The 21,453-nt window shown below is 43.8% G+C and overlaps 1 protein-coding gene across 8 annotated transcripts in view; it reads right to left on the bottom strand.

Annotated features, from left to right (window-relative positions):
• Positions 1 to 21,453, bottom strand: part of MAGI2 (membrane associated guanylate kinase, WW and PDZ domain containing 2) — a 1,338,391-nt gene that overhangs the window by 140,648 nt on the left and 1,176,290 nt on the right. For all 8 annotated transcript variants that reach the window (XM_032304940.1, XM_032304942.1, XM_032304941.1 and 5 more), the window contains 2 exons: positions 17,368 to 17,560; positions 10,546 to 10,794 (listed from right to left, as the gene is read on the bottom strand). In XM_032304940.1, coding sequence (XP_032160831.1) covers positions 10,546 to 10,794; positions 17,368 to 17,560 — 442 coding nt within the window. The remainder of the gene's footprint in view (positions 1 to 10,545; positions 10,795 to 17,367; positions 17,561 to 21,453) is intronic.

The following is a 21,453-nucleotide window of genomic DNA, read 5'->3' as shown; positions in this document are numbered from 1 at the left end:
TTGTGAGCTCCACCTGTCAGTCTTCTGTTGGCCCCTTAGCGCCAGGGAAGGTCAGTATCAGTGGCTAATGAGATGCTATAGACTAGATATTTGTGTTCTCCCCAAATTTATCGGTTGAAACCTAATCCCCAAAGAGATGCTCTTTGGAGGTGGGACCTTGGGAGGTGATCAGGTAGAAGCAGAGTCCTCCATTATGAAAGGGATCCCAGAGAGTTCCCTGGCCCCCCTTCTGCCATGTGAGGTCACCACGAGAAGATGCTTGATTATGAACCAGGAAGCTGGTCTTCACCAGATAGCAGATCTGCGGCACCTTGATATTGAACTTCTAGTCTCCAGAATATGAGAAATAAATTTCTATTGTTCTGTTGTCTAGGCCACCAGACCGTGGTATTCTGTTATAAAACACTCGGCAACCAGGTTTTATTGTATTTTAATTTCATCAAGTACCTACAAGAATATGAGCTGTTTTTCATCTTGCTGTTCATCTAGCAATTCTATAACACATTCGAATGAAGATTTCTAAGTTGGACTATTCTTCTACCTCATGTTATCGCAATTGCTCTGTGTCAGAGAACCAAAAGGGACAATCTTTTAAATGATGTGCTCTTCCTTGTTTCCTAAAAGACCTCATGACAAATCCATACATATACACTTTATGATGAACAGTCTCTGAACATAAGGTTTTGGTTCTACCCTCAAAAGCAGATGGGTTTCTTTGGTTGCTCAACATCTGGGCATATTTGTGGAGCAAACCCTATAGAAATAGGATCTGGGAGAGGTCACCCTGGCAAATGAAAATGCCAGTAGCAGGCCCCACCGTTTAGTTAATTTTCTTTTTAACACTATACACCTTAGGAATGCCTAGTGATCATTACCCAGAAGAGACTGACTGATTAAGCTCTAGAAGTGTTTCCAAGAAAACATTTGGGAAGAAACCCAGCTTACAGAGAAAAATCATGGGTGGTCAAAATGAATAAATAAAAAGCTTCCACCAGGATTTGGTGCGGCTCAAAATAGTTTGGGGACAGGTACCCCCTAAGTCCTTGGTGAAAGCTGGGGCTCAAAAAAGAAATACTATTCATCCCATTCTGAGTGGGAAAAATATCCATTTATAACACTCTTTCCATATAGCTGAAAAATGGTGATAAGTAACAATCCTGTGTTCTAACAACATGCTTTTAAATTGATTGCATATGTGGAAATAGCTTTTCTTAAGGGGTTGACTGTTGGGAAAAAAAGAAGAAAAATAAGATTACAGAGAATTTAATTTAAGGGGGTCTTGAATATGTTATTAAGAGAGTATGCTTCTACAGAAGTGACCTGTGGGCTTAGAATTCATTTGATCCCCGTGGGGAGTGATGGACATTTTGCATCGGTGGAGGGTGATCTGGTTCCTTAAGTCTGGGCTCTCTTTGTCGTTACCATCTCCCTGTACTAGTTAGTGAATAATAAGGAGGTGCAGGATGTAAGCCCTGAAGAAACAGCTCCTGATCACCCATTTGCCCCACTTTTAAGACAATCAAGGAGCTGAAGGTAAGAAGACATTCACCCCATGCACCTTCTGCTGCTGCCTAGAGAGTCTCTGAACACAATAACAAAATCTCTCCTGAAAAGTTATTCCCTGGTGGGGAAAACTTACGATTTATAAGCTCTAGTCAAATGATAAGAAAAATCAGTCTAGAATTTTAAAAAAATGCTCTGTGAGCACTCAGATTTTTTGATAGGTTACACTGCTCTTCTCTTTGAAAACAGAAAAGAATGATGGTGTTTCTCTGTGGACTTACTCTTACAATTAAATGATCTTTAAATCTGTTAGCGCTAAGAGAGTGCCATCTTTACGATCATCTTTCCATTTTAGTTAATAGATGGCTCGGTGTTCAGATATCAGTACTCAGAATTTGACGTAAAATCTTTTTGTGTTTGCTCGTCTGCTTCCTTGTAGGACCTCAGCAGCCAGCTTTTAGCTTGGGATCAAAACTAGTCATGCTCCGGATTGAGAGAATGGAATTTAATCAATAGGTCCTATTCATCCTGGTTTGAGCTGGGTCTGATCCTCTCAAGAAGCAACGTGATTGAGAAGTTGTTCAGTTGGAATTGGAATGGGTTGCTTTGTTAAAGACGATTGTGAAACGAGTAACTAATTTGAAGGAATGCTTTTTTCCAAGGAGCTTGGGATGCCATCCAAACCCTCCTGTTTAAGGACAATATAATTATCGCCGAGGTGGTGTTCACACAGACGGATGGCGATTCCAGTAACAGCCAGGGCCAGGATGAGGTAAATCAGAGAGCATGCTGAGGCCACAGCCTGGCCCTTCAGAGGACAAAGGCTTTGCACCCAGAGGCTTGAGACTAGAGGGGCTGCCCAGAGACACAGAGATGGCTCCCGTGAGCCTGATTTCTTAGAGGGCTCTCGCATCTAAGACTTCACCAGGCTCTGAGCTGGCTGTTCCATCATTCACTCAGGCTGAGAACAATTGAGGAGAAATATGTATTCTGGGACATTGTTTCAGTTCTGCTTTCTTAGAGTGCAGTTTCTCGTGCTGGGCAAGGACCAGCTTACACGCAATTCCTCTGCTAAGGGTTCTTTTGCTGCTCTGCCCATTCTCAGAAATACTTCTTACTACCTTGGAGGGACAGGACAGCTATAGTTAGGCACAGGGAAAATGAGAGAAGAGTACATTCTCCCTTTTACTTTCATGAGGACAGCGCTGGACCGTTACAGGAGGATCCAATCCAACCCCTCCAACATAAATTATGGGACAAATCCGTGAACCTCATGCTACCAGGAACTGTAAGAGAATCAAAGAAATGCCACCATTTCCTGCCCTTAAGGAGCTTATAATCTGTTTAGGGGAAGCAAACCACGAACACATGCAAAGTAAAAATGACAATAATAGAGAGTAACCACGGCATAATAACAGAAGGGAAGTCAAGAAGCAGTCAACAATTTAAGAGTTTACAGACAAGAATTCCATGTAAGAATTAGAGAAAACATTTCAGGGAGAAGGGGAAGAGGTCAGGCAGAGTCTTAGTAAGAGATTCAGAGTTTTTCGAGCTGCTTGTGAGAGATGCTTACTTTCTGGGCAGTAGACTGCCTCATAGGGTTATGGTGAAAATTAAACATAATGTAAGAGTCTTAGCGTGGTGCCTGGGAGAGAGCTTGGTAAAACCTATTATTGGAGAGGAGGAGCCATTCCAAGTGGTAGCCGGCAAAACACGGGCACTGGGACAAAGCAAAAGTTGTCTTTCAGGGGTGAAGTAACCAACCCAGCTTTAATGGACTGGAATTGCGAGAAGCCTTTGGTAAAAAGTGGCTGTTCCACGTTATCTAGGGTCTTGGATATAAGAGCAGTGTGTTTACACTTCACCCTGTAGGTATTTCTTTATTTTATTTTATTTTATTTTATTTTATTCATTTGACAGACAGAGATCACAAGTAGGCAGAGAGGCAGGTGGAAAGAGAGGAAGGGAAGCAGGTTCCCTGATGAGCAGAGAGCCCAATGCGGGGCTCAATCCCAGGACCCTGGGATCATGACCTGAGCCGAAAGCAGAGGCTTAACCCACTGAGCCACCCAGGCACCCTGTAGGTATTTCTTTTTAAAAAGATTTTATTTATTTATTTATTTGAGAGCGCGGGGGAGAGAGAGAGAGAGGGAGAGGGAGAGTGTGTGTGCGAGAGCATGTGCACACGTGGGGGGAGGGGCAGAAGGGGGGGAAACAGACTACCCACTGGGTAGGGAGCCTGCAATCATGACCTGAGCTGAAGTCAGATGCTTAATGGACTGAACGCCCAGGCGCCCCTCCTCTGTAGATATTCCTATCATGAGTGATGACCAAGGATTCGTTATAGGAAGACTGGACCGCCCATAACAAGTGGCGTATTTGTTGATAGCCTTCGCGTCATTAGCAAGTGTACCCCACTCCTACCCTAGCCCCCCGCTACCTCCTGCAGCGGGAAGTAAATCTCACTAGTAAGTGTGATGAGACTGAGTTGATTTAAAACATATGTATATCGGTACAGACTATGAACACAATCTTAACTTTTTTGTTTATGTGGATTTTTTGCAAGATTACGAAGACATTTGCTTATCTGATGGCCCATGAGTTGTAATTAGAAGGCAGATACTTGAAGGAAAATTGGCATTTTATGCCAATATGGTGTCCTGCACCTGCCCTGTACTTCTTCTGTTACAGAAGCACTCACAGTAACGGTGTGGGTGATGGATATACCATTATGCCTCCTGAGTGAGCTACTCTCAGCAGAAAGCTCCGAGTGAAAGCACTGTGTCATCGAAGGACTCCAAAGCAGAGGTTCATTTAAGGATTAAGGGAATACAGTGTTACATGTTTCAAAACTGGTTAAGAACTCTGAAAGGAAACTTGGTTTTGCAAACCAACAAGAGATGAAGGAAAGAGACTCATTTTCTAATTCCCATGTCCAGTGGCATGGGTATGACTTAAGGACCTTTCCAGCAGTGACTTTTGAGGCTGGGAATATTGACTGGTCAAAGTTTACGATGATTTAGAGAAGATCAAGGTCCCACCATCGGCACCAGGGGTACTGAGTATCTGTGCTTTTCAGGCGATCAATGAACAAGCCTCAGCATGGAGGTCTGAAGAAAATCCCTTGTTACAACCTAAACCAATAAAATGTAAGATGAGGCGCTTACTGGTTACTGATAACTTAGAGACTTCATTTAGGGAAGGACTTTGTAACCCTAAAGCAATAAAAGGAGTGCACCAGGACGCAGGTGTACCAAGACAGCCAACGCTGCTGGGGTGTGGGGGAGGACCCCTGGGAGGACTTTCCTTTTGTCTCCAGCAGTCCCATTCCTTCTATCTTAGTGTGTTACACCAAGGTTATCAGTTCACAAGTGTGTGAGTAAATCGCCTTAAAGGGGAGCTAGTTTTGTGTCTTTAAAGTGCTTGCTTCAGATCACTTCTTAACAGCGGGGCCGCCTTCAAAACATTATCAGAAATGAATGCTACACAGGCTTAAAATGATGGCTTGAGCCAATGAAAAATATGACCCAGGCCTCAGAGGTACCCCAGGATTTGCACACACAGACAAAATGAACCTAATACTCATTTCCATGCTGATTCATGGCATCATATAATTTAGGGCTGGAAGTGGCTGCGAAGACCACCTTTCTTTATTCTTTAGATGAAGGAGCACATGGGACGACCCCTGATGTGTTCGAGGGACACAGCTGGTGGTGGATGGATAAACTGGAGAGAAGCCCCTGCCTCTCGTCCAATGCACTTTGCATGGAACTAAATCGTCTTGTGTCAGGGCAACACTAAAGAAACCTCGGCTTTCTGTTTTAATTCGTATCTTCCCTAAAATCAGGTGGCTATTCAGTGGCTGCGTGGCCTAGGGGGTGGGTTTTTGGGGGAAAAATCCTAAACTGCCTCACGGCTTACCCACTTTTATTTTACTCTTTTTAGGAAACTATGCTTTAAAATGTCATAAGAAGACCTGCTAGCGAAGCTTTTGGATTTCTAGAATAACCTCTAAACTCCAGAGCCCACGGACGTCCAGAGCCTCAAAGACTTTGAGGAAAGTCATCAGGGCATTTTACTGAAGGTAACTAACTTGTTCTTGAACATTGGATTGTGGTGGGTCTGAGGGAAAGTTAACAATGACCAAGTCTACTCCAAGCCGTGTCCGAGGAAGCACACATGTGGAAACAGAGAGTTGTAGCACCAGCACCAGCAGTGTGCTCATAAGTGATACTCAGATCTTTTTTTTTTTTTTTTTTTTTCAATTTTGATGCCTCTGTAAGCCAAGAGCAGCTTGAAGGGTGTGCAGAGCCTTCTGATGTACAAAGGAAGGCCAATGGACAGGGACCTGTGTGGGAAAGGGGCTCCTTCCTAGGCTTCCTAGGATGGGGACTCTGGCCTGCTGAGGGGGGTCCCCTGAGGGCCCCAGCCCTCACCAGCCACTTAGGCTGCAATAGTGCCTGCCTATGACTTGGCACTTTGGGACAGGTAAGAGCACCCCCACACCCAGAATGATCACCGAATCCTCCCCCATCACCAGTCTCCAGCTGCTCCTCTCACCTCCTTTTTCATGCACCCCAATATCTGGTACCTGCCTCACACTCACCCTCCTCCAGAAAGGCTCAGCCCCTGATTCTGCAGCTCCAGAGGCCCCACCCCCACAGAAAACAGAGTCCAGGCTGTTAAGACAACAGGAACGAAGGCAGGAAGGGTGGGAAAGATGGTGTCCCTGCTGTCCCTAACATGCCCTCCCTTGCAGCTTGTTATGGGCCTGCGTTTTGGTTTACAGACTCCCTGCACAAGCTGCCCGCCCTCTACCACTGCGGTCTCAGTGCCCATGTGTGTCTACCCCATAAATGCCAACATAAGCTTCCTGACAAATTACAGAAAACCAGGAGACTGAGGGGCACTTTTATTTCATCATTTGTGCCAAAGCCCTTCCTGGGAACCTGTGGTGGGAGAGTGGGTTTGAGGCAGGTGGGGGCCAAAGCAAGCACCTACGAGGTCAGGTTATAGTTCTGTGATAAAACCCGGATGTCAGGGCCAACCTATCAACCCCACTGTGTGTGGCCACCGGGACATCATTATAGAGCAAGCTTGTGCTCCACTCGGAGTCAGAACGTTACCGAGTCTTCTCTCCCCTGGGTACACAGACCTCCATGACAAGAGAGTTCGTCAAAGGCAGGAAATGCCTTGAATATACCAAATTTCCAGTTTTGAGAAGCGTGTAAGGTTGTTTCCAATATTCTGTGTTTATCAATAATATGGCAATGGACCTGTTTGCATACAAACCTTTGCTAGTATCTTCTTAAGAATTTAAAATTCAATTGCCTATTACCGATTACTCTTAGCCTAAGCTCTGCTCTATAAGCCATTTCGCTATTCCTTGGATCTAATATTTTTAAAGATATTTTCTATTTATTTGAGAGAGAGAGAGAGACAGAGAAAGAGTGAGGGAGGAGCAGGGAAAGGAGGACGAGCAGACTTCATGCTGAGCACAGAGCCTGACATGGGGCTCGATCCCAGGACCCTGAGATCATGATGCGAGCTGAAATCAAGAGTCCGATGCTCAACCGACTGAGCCACCCAGGCGCCCCACCTTGGCTCCAATTTTAAGGTCTGGAAAAAAAAAAACTTAATATTTTGGACAATGGGATAAAAACACTCAGGAACCTTGCTTATTCCCACTTTAAATGAGGAAGAATATTCTTGTACTTCAGACAGGGGCTTCTAAGTTCCGTCTGCTACCAAGCAGTATTCGGCCTCCTGGGTTACTGGTTTGGAAGGAAGAACTGTGTTCCTTAATTACATTAATGAATATAAAGGGAATTTCTTCTTAATTTTTTGGGAAATAATACTTTGAAAAAAAGACGTGAGGCTTGGTAACGAGCCGGACTTAAATGCCAGGTAGTAAATAAGCCAGAAACTCAATGCCCCAAGTTCTCAAGTGATCAACCGCCTGGCATCCCTGGCAGAGTTTTCTCCTGGACCGAGGAAGCTATGGGAAGTAACTTCTTGTGTCACATTCGGGGTAGTGAAATTTACACGTGGGTTCTCCACCTCTCCTGTCTTCTCTGATACAGTCCATAGAGACATATTATTTGTAGGAGATTCTAAAAGGCACAGCTTCAGGTCTGAATTTTGATGTTTCCCGTGACTTTTCTCGTTTATTGGCTAGTTAATTCTGGGGAGACTTCCAGCCTGAAGCCTCAGCAAAGAAAGGCACACTCAGCTGCACTGGTGTGTCTGCCACTGCTCTTGTCCCTCCCCACTGACCCAGGCTGCGGGGGGCGGGGCGGCCGGTGGGGCAGACTGTGCTCCCAGAAGGTCGGCACGTGGATGGGGAGCTGGCCCCTCATTGGCTGCTCTGGGAGAGTGGGGGCTCTGACTCATGCCTGACGGAAGAGACTATCTGAGAAGCGGCAGCTGATGGAATAGAAAGGTAATGCTGGTCTGGACAGCAACGGTGACTTAGTGCTTACTCTGAACCAGAGCTCTTCTGAGCACTTCCCTGTACTCATTCATTTAACCTTCAGAGCAACCTCTCAACATAGATCCTAACCTTATCTTGTCTTTACAGCCAAGGAAACTGAGGCCCAAAGAAGTCATGTGACTTCCTTAAGGTCACACAGGTAGGAGACGATGAAGCCCGGCAGTACAATTTTAGCTGGTTCACCTCTCAAAGGTGTAAAGTGCTCTGTCCGCCAACAAAGAGGCTCAGTAGCGATGAGAAAAACCACGATCACGTTCGTGGTCTTTGGGCTCAGGTAAGACATGAAGAGAAAAATGACCCAAGCCCCAGGAATGATTGTGACTCCCGAGTCCCTGATGGTATCATGCTCTCTAGTCTCACAGAATAAAGGACTTTTGCTATTCTGATGATGGATATGTGACACGAGGAGGGCTCTTTCCCATTCATGAGGTACTTAGCCTTTCTCTTCAAAATTAGAGCTCAAAATTATAACAGAAGTTAAGTATGAAACAGCATCAGGCCCAGAAAGCTTTTAGGTGCCTGCTGCAAATTATATATTGTAAACGCTACAGGCCATCAGTATAATAACTGCTCTTCCCACAGAGCATGGGGGCAACCTGCATTTCGAACGCCTTAAATTGAAAAGAAATAAACATGTGAAAAAAGAAGGCAGGAAGCATCATGAATACATTTCCACTCTCCAGCGTGATGTAAAATAATACCATTTTGAAAATGACTAGAATTATTCTTTTGAGGTCACTCTAATGTCACTTGGTTGGAAGAAAAATTCACATTAATTGTAAGTAGCTGCACCTGTTGTTTTCCAGATCTACTTATGCATGGATTTGATTTGCAATCGAAAAAAGCATCTGTGGCTTCTCTATGTGATAAGTGCATGTGTGCACACACACGCACACACACACACACATGCATGCACACACACACACAATTCTCTATGCATTTAGTAACAACACCATCACACTTCAAAGAAACCTGAGATCTTAAATACATGTTGAATGGTTTCCTAGTGTTGGTCTACTTGGAACAGGTGCAAGAGCTCTCTGAACATTTCCCCCAAGTATAAATGATTGGAATGCTGTTTATATAATTCATGAAAATCTTTAGTCTTATGTCCTTTCAATCTTGGTGAATCTGTCACACTGGCAGAATCCTGCTTTTACCCTACGCTTTAAGATGGGATTTATTCCTTCATCTTATCATGCAGGGAAAGAGAAATGAAATTGTACTTTCAGATGCATGTACTTGCATTTCTGCACATACTCATTGAGGTTCAACACTTCCATAGTTTTCATTCTTGAGTTGGTCAAAGGTAACGTGAAACGGGGTCATTCTTTCCATTTAGTCCTGGTGGTGTTTTGAGAACATTAACTGTATCATAAAAAGTTCTTATTCATTCTCAATGATTTGGCTCCTTGAGTATTGTTTGACACCCCTCCCTTACCCCACTTGCTAGAAATAATCACAGTTATAAGAATTTTAGGACTACCACATGACCTAATTATTTTTTGTCTCAATGCTCTCAATCTTGGTATTTCTATCCACATTATTATGGGCTAAATCACTTCAACATGGCAAACGAGCAAGTTTTCCTATTGCCTTTACTGTCCTACCACCTGCTGGCAGCCAAGTAACTTCTGGAATATTGTTCCTGAAAGGAAAACCGCCAAGGAAGACTGAGGGTCTACAAGATGACCAATTGCAAGAGAAACACAACTTCTGATGATACCTGTTGTACAGGTTCACAGATTTGGAGGAGCCCTTGGTGAAGTCACGTACAACCCCCCATCTACTACTACCAGCCTAGGACAAGGTTCCAGGATGTTGGCACCCTGAGGACAGTTTTCATGACCTCCTGATGCTGTCTCAGGCTTCCACTCTTGCTCTCTTCCCCCGATTTCATTTTGTACAAGAACGGACTTAAAAAGCATAGGTATATATAATACTTATAAATATAAATAATATAAATAGTATAAATACTTAAAAATATATGTACTTATAATATAAGTTCCTTCCATGGTTCCCGTGGACTTAGACTAGAGTCCAGATTTCTTCCCGTGGGCATGTGAAGCCCCATGCAGCCTGGCTCCTGCCTAGTCCTCTTAGTCTCATGTCGCTCTCACATCCGTTCTGTCATCGCCACACTGGGCCTCTGTAGAGCTCTTGAACACTGAGCTCCTTCCTCGACTGCTCTCCCCCCAGATCCTTTGCATATCTGGTTTCGTTCTATCAACTGGGAAGGAGCTTCTCTTGCACCAATACTCTCACACTACTCAGTTTTATTTTCTTCCCACTATAATAGGAACAAAGAGCTTTTATGGGGGTTGTGGGGTCAGGGGGACATTAGATGTGAACTTGCATTCTTTCTGCACTGAAGGTTCAGCAATGTTTGCTAATCTTATATTAAATTATATTATTTTTGCCCACAGCCTGTAAGCTCCTGGCTCCCCAAGGTGCCTACAATGGTCTTCCGATCTGCATGTCCAGTATCCCTACCAAGAACAGATGAGCCCAAGACCCCTTATTCAAAGGCAAGCGAAGCCATCACTTACTGATAGTGGATCCAGACTCAGGTCTGTTCAGGGAGCTGATGATGACAAAGCCGAAGCCTTCGTTCTCCTTGCGGTGAATGACCACATCGCTGGTCTGCAGACTGTGGGAGGCGAAGCCTTCAGGTGGAGAGGCATTGCTACTGGGGGCAGCGTGGTTGCTGTTGGTGTAGGTGGCATAGTCACTGCGTGGAGAGCTGTGGTGGGTTGATACGGAGCCTGGACTCCTCCCGTTCTCTGGGCAGGGCTCCCCTGCAAAACACAGCGTGCTCAGGTGCTTGGTTATGTAACAAGGGTCTTGATGAGTGCCTCTGTGTACTAGGTGCGGTTCTAGACATTAGCACCATGACAAGACTGGCTGACTGGCTTCTAGTCCCCACGAGTGCAGAGTATTTGAAGGGCTACAAACCTAGCTACAGAGCACCCAGGTCTAAGCCCCATTCCATTCTTCACGGCAAACATAGCTAAACCCTCATCGGCTTCCTCTGTGCTGCTACTAGTTTATATTTTCCTCTTGTTAAATCTGCAACACTCCACCCTCTACCACCCCTGCTCAGGACAACACCTGGTTTTAGATATTGAGCTTTTTTTTTTTAAGATGTATTTATTCATTTGAGAGAGAGAGAGAGAGCGTAAGAGAGAGGTGGGGGAGGGGCAGAGAAAGAGGGAGAAGGAAAGGGAGAGGGGAAGCAGACTCCCCACTGAGCGTGGAGCCCCACACGAGCCTCCATCTCACCGTCTGACCCCGAGATCATGGCCTGAACCAAAACCAAGAGTCAGATGCTGACCTGAGCGAGACACACAGGAACCCCTAGATACTGAGCTTCTTAGTTTCATAATAATAACTGATTAAAGATTACAAAACAGGAGGGCAGTATCTTAAACTGCATTGTGCGCAGGATTACTTAAAGAACTTGTGAAGACTGTATCTTCAGGGTTCATGTGTGGAAAGTTTTTTTTTTTTTTTAAGATTTTATTTATTTGACAGATCACAAATAGGCAGAGAGGCAGGCAGAGAAGGAGGGGGAAGCAGGCTCCCCGCTGAGCAGAGAACCCCATGTGGGGCTCGATCTCAGGACGCTGGGATCATGACTTGAGCAGAAGCTTTAACCCACTGAGCCATCCAGGTGCCCCTGGAAAGTGTTTTTAGTAGATTTAGGAAGACTGGGCACAGGAGAGAGAAACCCAGTAAGAGTTCTAGGCCACCACTGAGCAATGCTGCTGGAGGGATATGGTTAGTGGGGCTAACAGCCCAGGATGTCCATGTAAAGGGACCCATCATAATCACAGTTTTATTTAATTTTGTGGATACTCTGTTAGTCTAGAGGCATTAATTCACTCCATGTAGGTGGAAAACATCTTTCTTAAAGGATCCTTCTTTTATTCACTTACTCTAGGATTAAATCTAACAATGATGTCAGGCCAAGGAGACGATAAGTTTTGAATTTCTGAACGAGGTGTGGGTGGCATTGCTCATTTTTATGCTGTATTATTTCAAAATATTCTCTATTATTAGCCAGATAAACCAAACCAATACTTCCATGAGAAAACAAACTTATTTACAGGAAGAAATGATAAAAAGTTGGCAGCCAAGAGAAGCTGCTTTTTAAAAATGAAAGTTCACCTGTTATTGATAAAGAATTTTGTCATTTTAACTTAATACTTAGGTTTTGGTATCCTTTTTTTTTTTTTTTTAAAGATTTTATTTATTTATCTGACAGACAGAGATCACAAGTAGGCAGAGAGGCAGGCAGAGAGAGAGAGGGAAGCAGACTCCCTGCTGAGCAGGGAGCCTGATGCGGGGCTCGATCCCAGGACCCTGGGATCATGACCTGAGCCGAAGGCAGCGGCTTAACCCACTGAGCCATCCAAGCGCCCCAGGTTTTGGTATTCTGATTAAAAGAACTGAAGCGGGCACCTAAAATACTGTAACTAGAAATAGGACTGTTTCATCTCATCTTACAGTTTGATTAGTTTGCTCAAAAGATGTTTCTGGAACAGAGAAATAGTGAGAAGGAAAGTAACCACAAATAATGACTCTTTTTTGGGTCTCTAGAGATGGCCTCCCATTTAGAGCTCTGGTAGGTATCTCATAAAGCAAGTTAAAAATAATTAGCAAAAGTCCCAGTGAAGGCTCTTAACTTGATAAACTGCAATTCCATTCTGAAATGAAAAATCATTTCATTTCAAAAATCAAAAATCATTTCAAAAATCAGGGAGAAAGAACACAGACTACAAGAGAATTTTTGTTCCACTGATATGTAGAGAAAAAGGAAGGGCATTTATTCATACACTCAGATTAAAAAATAGTCTTATAAAAATGTATTCATTTCTTGTTTGTAATAGCAGAATAAGATCCAGGCTGCTGCTTATTATCATTTGATAAATTTGAATTTTTCGGTAAGATTTAATTAATCAGATTTTAATTAAAGAAGACAAATGGATGCTTTTCATCTGTAAGAAATGTATTGAGGTGAGAAAAGTACAAAACGCCAATGTCAAAACCTTTCCCTCTTTTCTACCAGAATTTAAAACTACTTGTAAAATGTCCCCTCCCCACTAGAAAATATTCAAAGACAAGCTGTTACGGTCTTGGTGAAGGACATGTCCTTTATCAGTCCTTGTGCGAGTTGGAAATAAAATGATTAGAGATAGTCGGGAGGAAGAAAAACAAACAATTATTAGGCTGCAACATTAAATTGAAAATCTTCCTGAGTTATTGGACCAAATCAGTAACTAAATGTCATAGGCAGTGACAAGAGAGATCTCATTTTCTGGCTGTCGTATTTTAGGGGGTTGAGGGCTGGGCCTGTCAATAAAGTGGCAACAAAGGAAACTGATCTGTCTTTGCAGTAAGTGTCTGGGAGCAGCTCTCGCTCGTGTTCTAGAGGCTTCCCCGAAAGAACGTCACTGACTATTCAACGTGAATGGTGGCTGGGGAAGGCGAAGAGTGCAAAACAGTAAAAAGAATATGGTTCTCTTGCTTTTGGACTTTGCTTTCCACCTCTAGAACAACGTTCTTCATCTTTTTAAATTTTTTAAATTTCATTTAAGTTTTTCAGTGTTCCAAGATTCATTGTTTATGCACCACACCCAGTGCTCCATGCAATCGGTGCCCACCTTAGTCCTCCCCACCAGGCTCACCCAACACCCCCATCCTCTCCCTTCCAAAACCCTCCGTTTGTTTCTCAGAGCACACAGTCTCTCATGGTTCGTCTCCCCCCTCGATGTCCCCCAATTCACTTTTCCTTTCCTTCTCCTAATAAGGAAGTGGGTCTTGCCAGCCCAGGCTGGAGTGTCCACACGCATTGTACAACCCCATGGGGCCTGACGGAGCAGGGGGCAGCCCACAGGCTGGGTCCCCACCAAAGAGAGGGGCTGACCTGCCTGCGAAGCATCTGAGTGGGTGTACTCCTGGTCTGGACTCCTCAAAGCAGACAGCTTATTTAAACGGGTGACATGCTCAGACAAAGAAGAAGGGAACATGTTTGGAAACAACAAAAAGTCTAGCAACCAGGACTGGGGAATCCAGGGGCACCTTTCAGCCAGCGGCCAAGAAAGCCTTCTCTTTCTCAGCATTAAGCTGAGAATTAGACTCTCCCTTAGATATAAGAGAAGAGTACTGATGGATAGCTTTCAGACGGACTCTAACGTGTTTTGATTAAGTCATAAAATGTTCTTTCACATCAATTCTAGATTGACACATGAGGAAATTCCTCAGAGACACTCTTCTCTCAGACGAATAGTGTGTATTCAAAATAATATGTCATTAGGTTGAACGTCTCAAAGCTGAGCTACTAAAAATATAAATATTTATACTTCAGTGTAATAATTAAAGCCACTCTTCTACTATCCTTGGGGGGAAAAATAGCTAAACACTGGAGCTGGTGGCGTGGGTAAAACATCTCTCAAAACTAGTTTATTTTTTAAATTAAAAAAAGGTTTTTTTTAAAGACTTTTCATTTATTTTTTGGGAGAGAGAGTGAGTATGTGTGTGAGAGAGAGCAATCGTGGGGAGAGAGGGAAAGGAAGAGGGAGAAGCAGACTCCTTGCTGAGCAGGGACCCCGGCGCGGTGCTTGATCCCAGAATCTTGGGTTCATGACCTGAGCCAAAGGCAGATGCTTAACTGACTGAGCCACCCAGGCGCCCCTCAAAACTAGTTTAAAGTGCAAGACCTGTGCTATAATTATCTCGTATGTAAAATATTAAATGTGTTATGGGATGTTTCTTTCCTTTACTCCACAATTTCTCCTTTTTGAGGATCTAGCTTGTCATTGCCTCATTGAAAACCTCGCCTTTCTAGCCTTAGCATGCACACTTTTAAAATATTTTAATATTTGCAGAAGCTTCTGCGTTACTTTAGTTTTCGCCCTAGGTAACTAACGAGGCATTCTCTCTCCTAATCCATGTGCTTTTCTCTCTTTTTCTCTGGAGCGTTGGAAGCCAGTGCCTAGTGCCTTCTGAGGAGGGACAGGACATTTGCACAAGCTGAGGCAAGCATAAGGCTGAAGACTTTAACCTCCGTGAGCGCCGCCCCCCCTTCTTCCCAGCTCCTGATACCACTGCTCTGTGTAAGAAGGTGGCAGCTTTGTCCCTCTTCTCACGTATCTTCTGTCTCTTCACAAGCTGACTGCTCACTTCCTTCAGCTTTGAACCATCTCATTGTAAGTCAGGCTCACACCTCCCACTGCCTTTGCTTGGGAAAGCATAATAATAATGGTAACAGTCCTTGAAAAGGCCTCCTCACTGTCATATCCATGTGTGGCTGTCCTTTCTCGCTCTTGGAGAAACAGCAGCGAAGAAGAAAAGCTGTCTTCCTATGCCTTTAAAAAATCTGTTCCATCCTATTTCTAGGCATTTACGTTACTATCAAAGTATCCTTTCCTGAACTTAATCATTTTCTATACTGATGACGCTTTCAAGGAAGAGTGAGCTGAATTAACTTGGAAACACTCCTGGTGTGAACGAGCAGTCTGCACCCGAACGTCTTCAAAAATTAAATGCACTTGAAATGCACTCGAAAACCTAAATGAGTAAAGTTGGTAAGAACTGCAGCAAAGAGCATCTTCACAAAAGTCACATGATCCACAAATTGCAAGAATACATTTTTGCAGCTTTTGGCATGCACTCCAATAGTGTGGGTTGATTAAAACAAAATTTAATTGGCAATAATCAGCTGGTGGCAAGGGGAGCATGAAATTATGTTGGTGCACTTGGTTTTGCACCTTGCAGTATATTTCCTTGTAAGTCGGGTATCTTTTTAATTTATCTGTGGGTTACAGAACATATAGCACGGCAAACTTTTTATTAAAAATCACTCTTAGGGAGAGAGACTGTTAAATGTTAACCAAGCAAACACTCTCTTCCTCCTGGCATCTTGCCCAAGGATAAGGCATGATTCAAGGTGTTTTACTTCTTTGGGTCAAGTGGTATGTCATGAATTTCTGAAGATGAATGGCACTTCTTAGCAAAACCTCCACACGATACAAGATATATAGCAGTCTGTACTGGTGAGGGCTGACAATTCTTCCGACTTGCCCTTTTAAACGATTGCCCTTGATCAAAGTCTAGTTTCTAGAAGACTCGATTAGAAAAGGGTCTTTAGTTCAATTAGTAAGTCTTATCTTCCCTAGTCACTCACAGCCTGTGATTAGCCAGTGGCACCCAACCCCCCACAATTTTTTTTTTTTTTTTAAATTCAGATGCCTTATAATAATAACACAGGGAAGACTACTTGGGTTAGGGAGTGACATTTGTTAACGGATGGTCTTTGAATTCCTTGGGGGGTGGAATGGATGGGGGCCCGAAGGTGGGATAAAGCCAGAAGCACAGGTGGTGGCAGGGGTGGGGGATCGGTGCGGTGGCAAGAGCCTCTGCATTATCACTGATTTTCACTGCAGACTCCTGGGTGAGCTACCCAACCTCTGGGCCTTTGTTTCCTTTTCTGTAACACCTGGGAGCTCCTGCAGTTGAAGTCCATCCTAATCTGTATGAGGAGACCCAGGGGGCTGAGCAGAGAGGCCAGCGGCCATGAGAGCAGTAGGTAATTCACAGGGCAAAGCTCTGGCAGCTGAGGACCCTATTGCCTACGTTACGGAGTGCTTACATTACAAAAAATGGTTGATTTTTGTAACAGACATATTCATAGAAATATAAACCGTTTTGGGGGATTGAGATGGTGGAGAGAGATAAACTAAATCATATTAGGACTGTGAAGACTGATTTAAAAGTGAAGTCTTTGGTGGATTCTTTCACGATGCTGGGAAATGGCTGTAAAGGGAATAATTACTTCTAATTTACCGGTTCCATAAGCTTGGAGTTAAATGAATTGTGTTTTCTCAGAGTGACATACAGCTGTATTTTTGTCATAGTTTTATTGTTACCTTTTATCAGGCTCTACTTTGGAGGCTAATTTTCCATCCTAGTTGTCTTATTATGGTATCAAAATGCCGTGGTTCTTGGTTTGTAAACACAATGAGGAACACTTTCCAAAGCTGTATTTTCCACTACCATAATGTTCCTCTTATAACTAGCATCCACCAAAGAGCAAAGAGCTTACACATTTTAAATTAGCCCCAGGCTTTGCTAGAAAATTTTTAATGACCGAGCTGAAAAGGTAGGGCTTTGAGACTGCTTGGAATTACAGTGGGGTGAAAATCTGCCCTTTTGAAATCATGGTCACATGTGGAAGATCTAGGTTGACTTTTGTCCTTGTATAATATAGAAATTGGTTTAAAATTTTTTCCTCCCTGTCCTTAACCATGTCCCACAAAAGCATTTCACCACCCGACCCCCAAGCCTCCCTGCTGGCTTGAGCCACACACCTCCACATAGCACCTTCCTTCTCACAGTGAGGTTGACCTGCCCGTTTCGGGCTGCGTGGTGCATCAGGTCGATGACATAGCGGTGGGTCTTGCCAGCCACTGGAATCCCGTCGACATAAACAAGCTCGTCTCCTGGGTGTAGGCGGCCGTCTCTGTCAGCTGAACCCATGGCAATGACGGCGCCAATCAAAATCTAGAGAAACGTGAGAAGGAAAGGATATTTGCATTTCAACTATTTTTGCTCACATATACATAATTTCTTTATGTAAATATAGTTATAGATAATATTAAAATTTCCTTATATATAAATCTAATTATACACAATAAGATCATATATATGTATGTACAACTTGGGGGAAGGTTTTATTTCCACATTCTACCCCTTACTCCAAACCTGAGCATGTACTTGAAAAATGAAAAATGAGGGGCTTTTCCCACTCTTCCAGGTTGCTAACTCCTTTTAGAGAAATGAACATTTTGAACTTGCTGCTGATGGCCACGAGGTCTGGGGGACACTTGCTTCCTGGCGCCCCAGTTATCACCCTTAAGAAAAATTCTAACCCCAAATGTTCTGATGTTATTGGCCATTGGGCATGTAACGAGCTGGGGATTGAATCTTGGCTCCACTTCTTATTTGTGTGGCCTTGGGCGAATCTTAACCTCTGTGAGCCTCAATTTCTTCATCGGCAAAATGGGGAAATAAAGTAATGGGAGCTGTTTTATGGACTTATTGAAAGAACTGAGTGAAATAATGCATGTAGGGCATTTAACTTTGCTCATGGCACATAGTGAGAGCTAAAAAAATGTCAGGGGAAACGAGGGGCTATATATTATGAAACTGATAATGATTCAATTTTTTTTTTTTTTTTTACTTTGTTTTGCCTTGCAAGTCTGGAGGTAAGGAAAAAATAAAATAAAGCAAAGTAAAACTCCCAGTTGGCTCTTCAGGTCAGGTGACTTTAAAAAAGCCTCAGTCAAACCTCCTCCTGATTTTTGCTCTATTCCTTCGAATATTTCCTTGGAGCACTATCCTTAGTGTAAAGGACATTCCCAGTTCTGCCTGTCCCCTTAAATGCTTCTGAAATGTTTAGGTGACTCTCATGCCAAGAAATGAGGAAGAAGACATCTGGGAAATGTGTGTGTGTTAATAACGTGAACCAGGGACTGTAAGGAAAGACATAACATAAGGCTTCCCACTTTCCATTAGAAACACTCAGATTAGTGTCCATTAATGAGGCTTTTTTTTTTTTCTTTCTCAGAAAAAAAACCAATGGCACTAAATATTTTAGTTATACTGTTTAACCTACGATTTTTCCAACACATAGGCAATGGCCATCCAATTTCTTTCACCAAGTGGCTTAGCTATAGAGCATCTGAAGTCAATTGTTACTCTTACCCTGATCATATTACAGAGACTATCCTCTGAGTTTTAAGTCTGTATAAAAGGATCCCTTACTCACAGATGGATTTCGTTTGGGCACAATGATTTCCTTCAAACTCTGGATCTGTGGATCCCAGCTCATTTGCAGAGCTGCCCCCTCGTGATCGCGGGCTCATGTGTCTCAGGTGTGACAACAGACTGATTCTTATGTGGTCACACTGCTCAGCGTGACCTGTCAACATGATGTGAATGCCCAGGACTTCTCGGGTATATGCAGAATTAGAGGATGGAGAGTGCTCTGTTTTCCTGAAGACCTCATAGCCTAGGCCCACTGAACAGCTTGCTTTATCCACAGAAATGACAATTCTTGATGACTACACCTACTTTGTCTCTATTCCTGGGGGTGGGCTGGGGTTCGATTTGCTTCCACACTGAATATCAGTGCTCTGAGGAATGGTTCATTATTGCTATCACAAGGAAAACCTCCCATATCCTGCCTTAGATTAGCAGTACAGTGTGGTTCTTTCCCGGCAACGCTCCGCTCCCATTTCCTACAGGCCAGCGGCTGGGTCTGCTTCTGACAGTCTCCGTTTCTCTTATTGTCATGCCAACCTGAATTTATGAGCTTCTTTCTAAAGATGTTCCAATCTCTTCTTCAAAAGACTGAACCCGCTAAGGAGCCCTTCAAAGATTTGCTAAGTGCTTTGTGCGAAAGCCAGTTAAAATGAATGTTTATGTTTCTCCACTGCCCCATGAAAAGCTGCATTTAGCTGGGTTAGTCCCCCAAAATGCTTCAACCTTTGGACTTCCTATGTGCTTTAGTGAGAGAGTTTATAGCTAGTTACAGAGAAGAAAATGGCTCGTGAGCTTCTTGGCCGGTTAATTATCAACTTGAAGCTATATTTCTGGCTCTCACTGAGAAGAGTGAACCAAAATATAGGTCACATTTGAGAACGGTATGGATGCAATTTGGCCCTCTGCAAAAACAAAATTTCACTAAGGAAAAAACCCCCAAAAAACAAAACACCACCCACCCCCGTCCCTGACGCCAAATTTCACTTTCGAAAATTCCCATTCCTCCCTTGCTGTAAGCAGGCAGCAAAAATATGCAGATGCTCTTGAAGTTATCGTCTTTGTTACTAGGTGATACTAGTTCTAGTACCACCTAAACTAGTTTCACTCAGTAAAAGAAAAATCCCAGTAAAACATCTGCTTTTCTGCTGCATTGCTGTGATAGGCGTACTAATTAATTTATCTATTCAGCAAATATTAATTGAACCCATGGGTACTTTTGGGTGTTAGAAATTCACCCGTGAACAAGAGATACAGATCCCTGCCCTTAGAAAACTCCTAGTCTAGTGGTCAGACAATAATGAGTGTAGTCAGTTCTGTTGTATGCTAGCAGGCATGCACCACGGAAAAAAGGGAGCAAGGCGGGGTGGCGGGTGGGGGTCAGTCACGTGACCCGAGGCAGTGCGAGAGCTGGTTAGAGGAGGCACCGCTGAGAAGCTGACATTTGAGCAAAGACTGAAATTCCCCTGACACACTTTTTTTTTTTTTAAAGTGGAAGCTTTACTCTTTGAAATTCTGTTCATTTGATCAAATCTCATGTGTTTACTTCCAATAAGTGGTGTAATCAGCAGAATACCCCAGTATAACTTCTTATACAGTGTTACACAATTCCTGTATATATAGACATTATTATGTAATGACATTAATAATCCATCCTCTACCCTGTTTCAAACAGAAGTTGACATAACTATTAAATGCGATTGAATTGGCCCCGAGTGGTGGCCTGTAGCAGGCACCGAGCTGTGTGCCCAGTAGCCGTATGTAGCACCGAGCCGTGCGTCCTTGAGCCGGGCGCAGCAGCTGCTTTTGCTGAATTCAACAGGAGCTGTGGCCGCCGCTGGGAAGAGGCTCACTGCGCATGCTCTCTTCAAGCTCTCACGCAGCTCCTCTGCCTTAGGCATTGGCCATATTGTCCCTTCATGCGTTGTACTTCACTGTAGCTACAGAGCTAATTCTATGTATCTTCTCTTTTAAGGAACAACAACAACAACAACACCTTTTCCCCCTGCCTTTTAATTCGAGTATGCCTTGTATGCTCCAGTTATTCTATGAGTTTAGTTCCTGCCTGCCACGGTTCCTGCAGAGATAAGACGGTCCTTGGTTCCTTGTTGCAACTCCTACTGCCTTTTCAATGCATATACACTCTTCTGTTGGCTTAAAGTATGGCGAACATGCCTCAGGACATCTGATCCTTTAAGCCAGGAGTTCTAACGCTTTAGGGCACAAGTGAACCACCTGGTGAGCTTATTAAAACACAGCGTTGGGAACTACCAGCTGGTAGAACTACCTGCAGGAACTACCTGCCCCCTCCCCAAGAGTGTGATACTGCTGGTCTGGGGTGGAAACCGAGAGTCCACATGTTTGACAAGCTCCCTGGAGAGGTGGGAAGCTTCAGTCTGTGGCCCTAGCACCCTCTGAGTAGCAAGTCCTGAGTATTCACACTCGGTCCAATGGCCATGGGATCTGTGGTCCTCACTGGTCACCTTCTAAGTCCCCTGAAGGACTCTCCCAATGGTGCCTGGCCTGAGCTCTCTGACCCATCATGCCTGTCACTTTGCAGGTCTGTTGGGAGACACTTGCCACCTCCCAATCCCTCCCAAGTGCATGGTCTGGGCTCTCTGACCCATGAGACT

This window comes from Mustela erminea, chromosome 11 (genome assembly GCF_009829155.1).
Source record: "Mustela erminea isolate mMusErm1 chromosome 11, mMusErm1.Pri, whole genome shotgun sequence".
Classification (NCBI taxonomy): Eukaryota; Metazoa; Chordata; class Mammalia; order Carnivora; family Mustelidae; genus Mustela; species Mustela erminea.
Note: the sequence above shows the minus strand (reverse complement) of the source record. Positions and strands in the feature narration are given on the sequence as shown.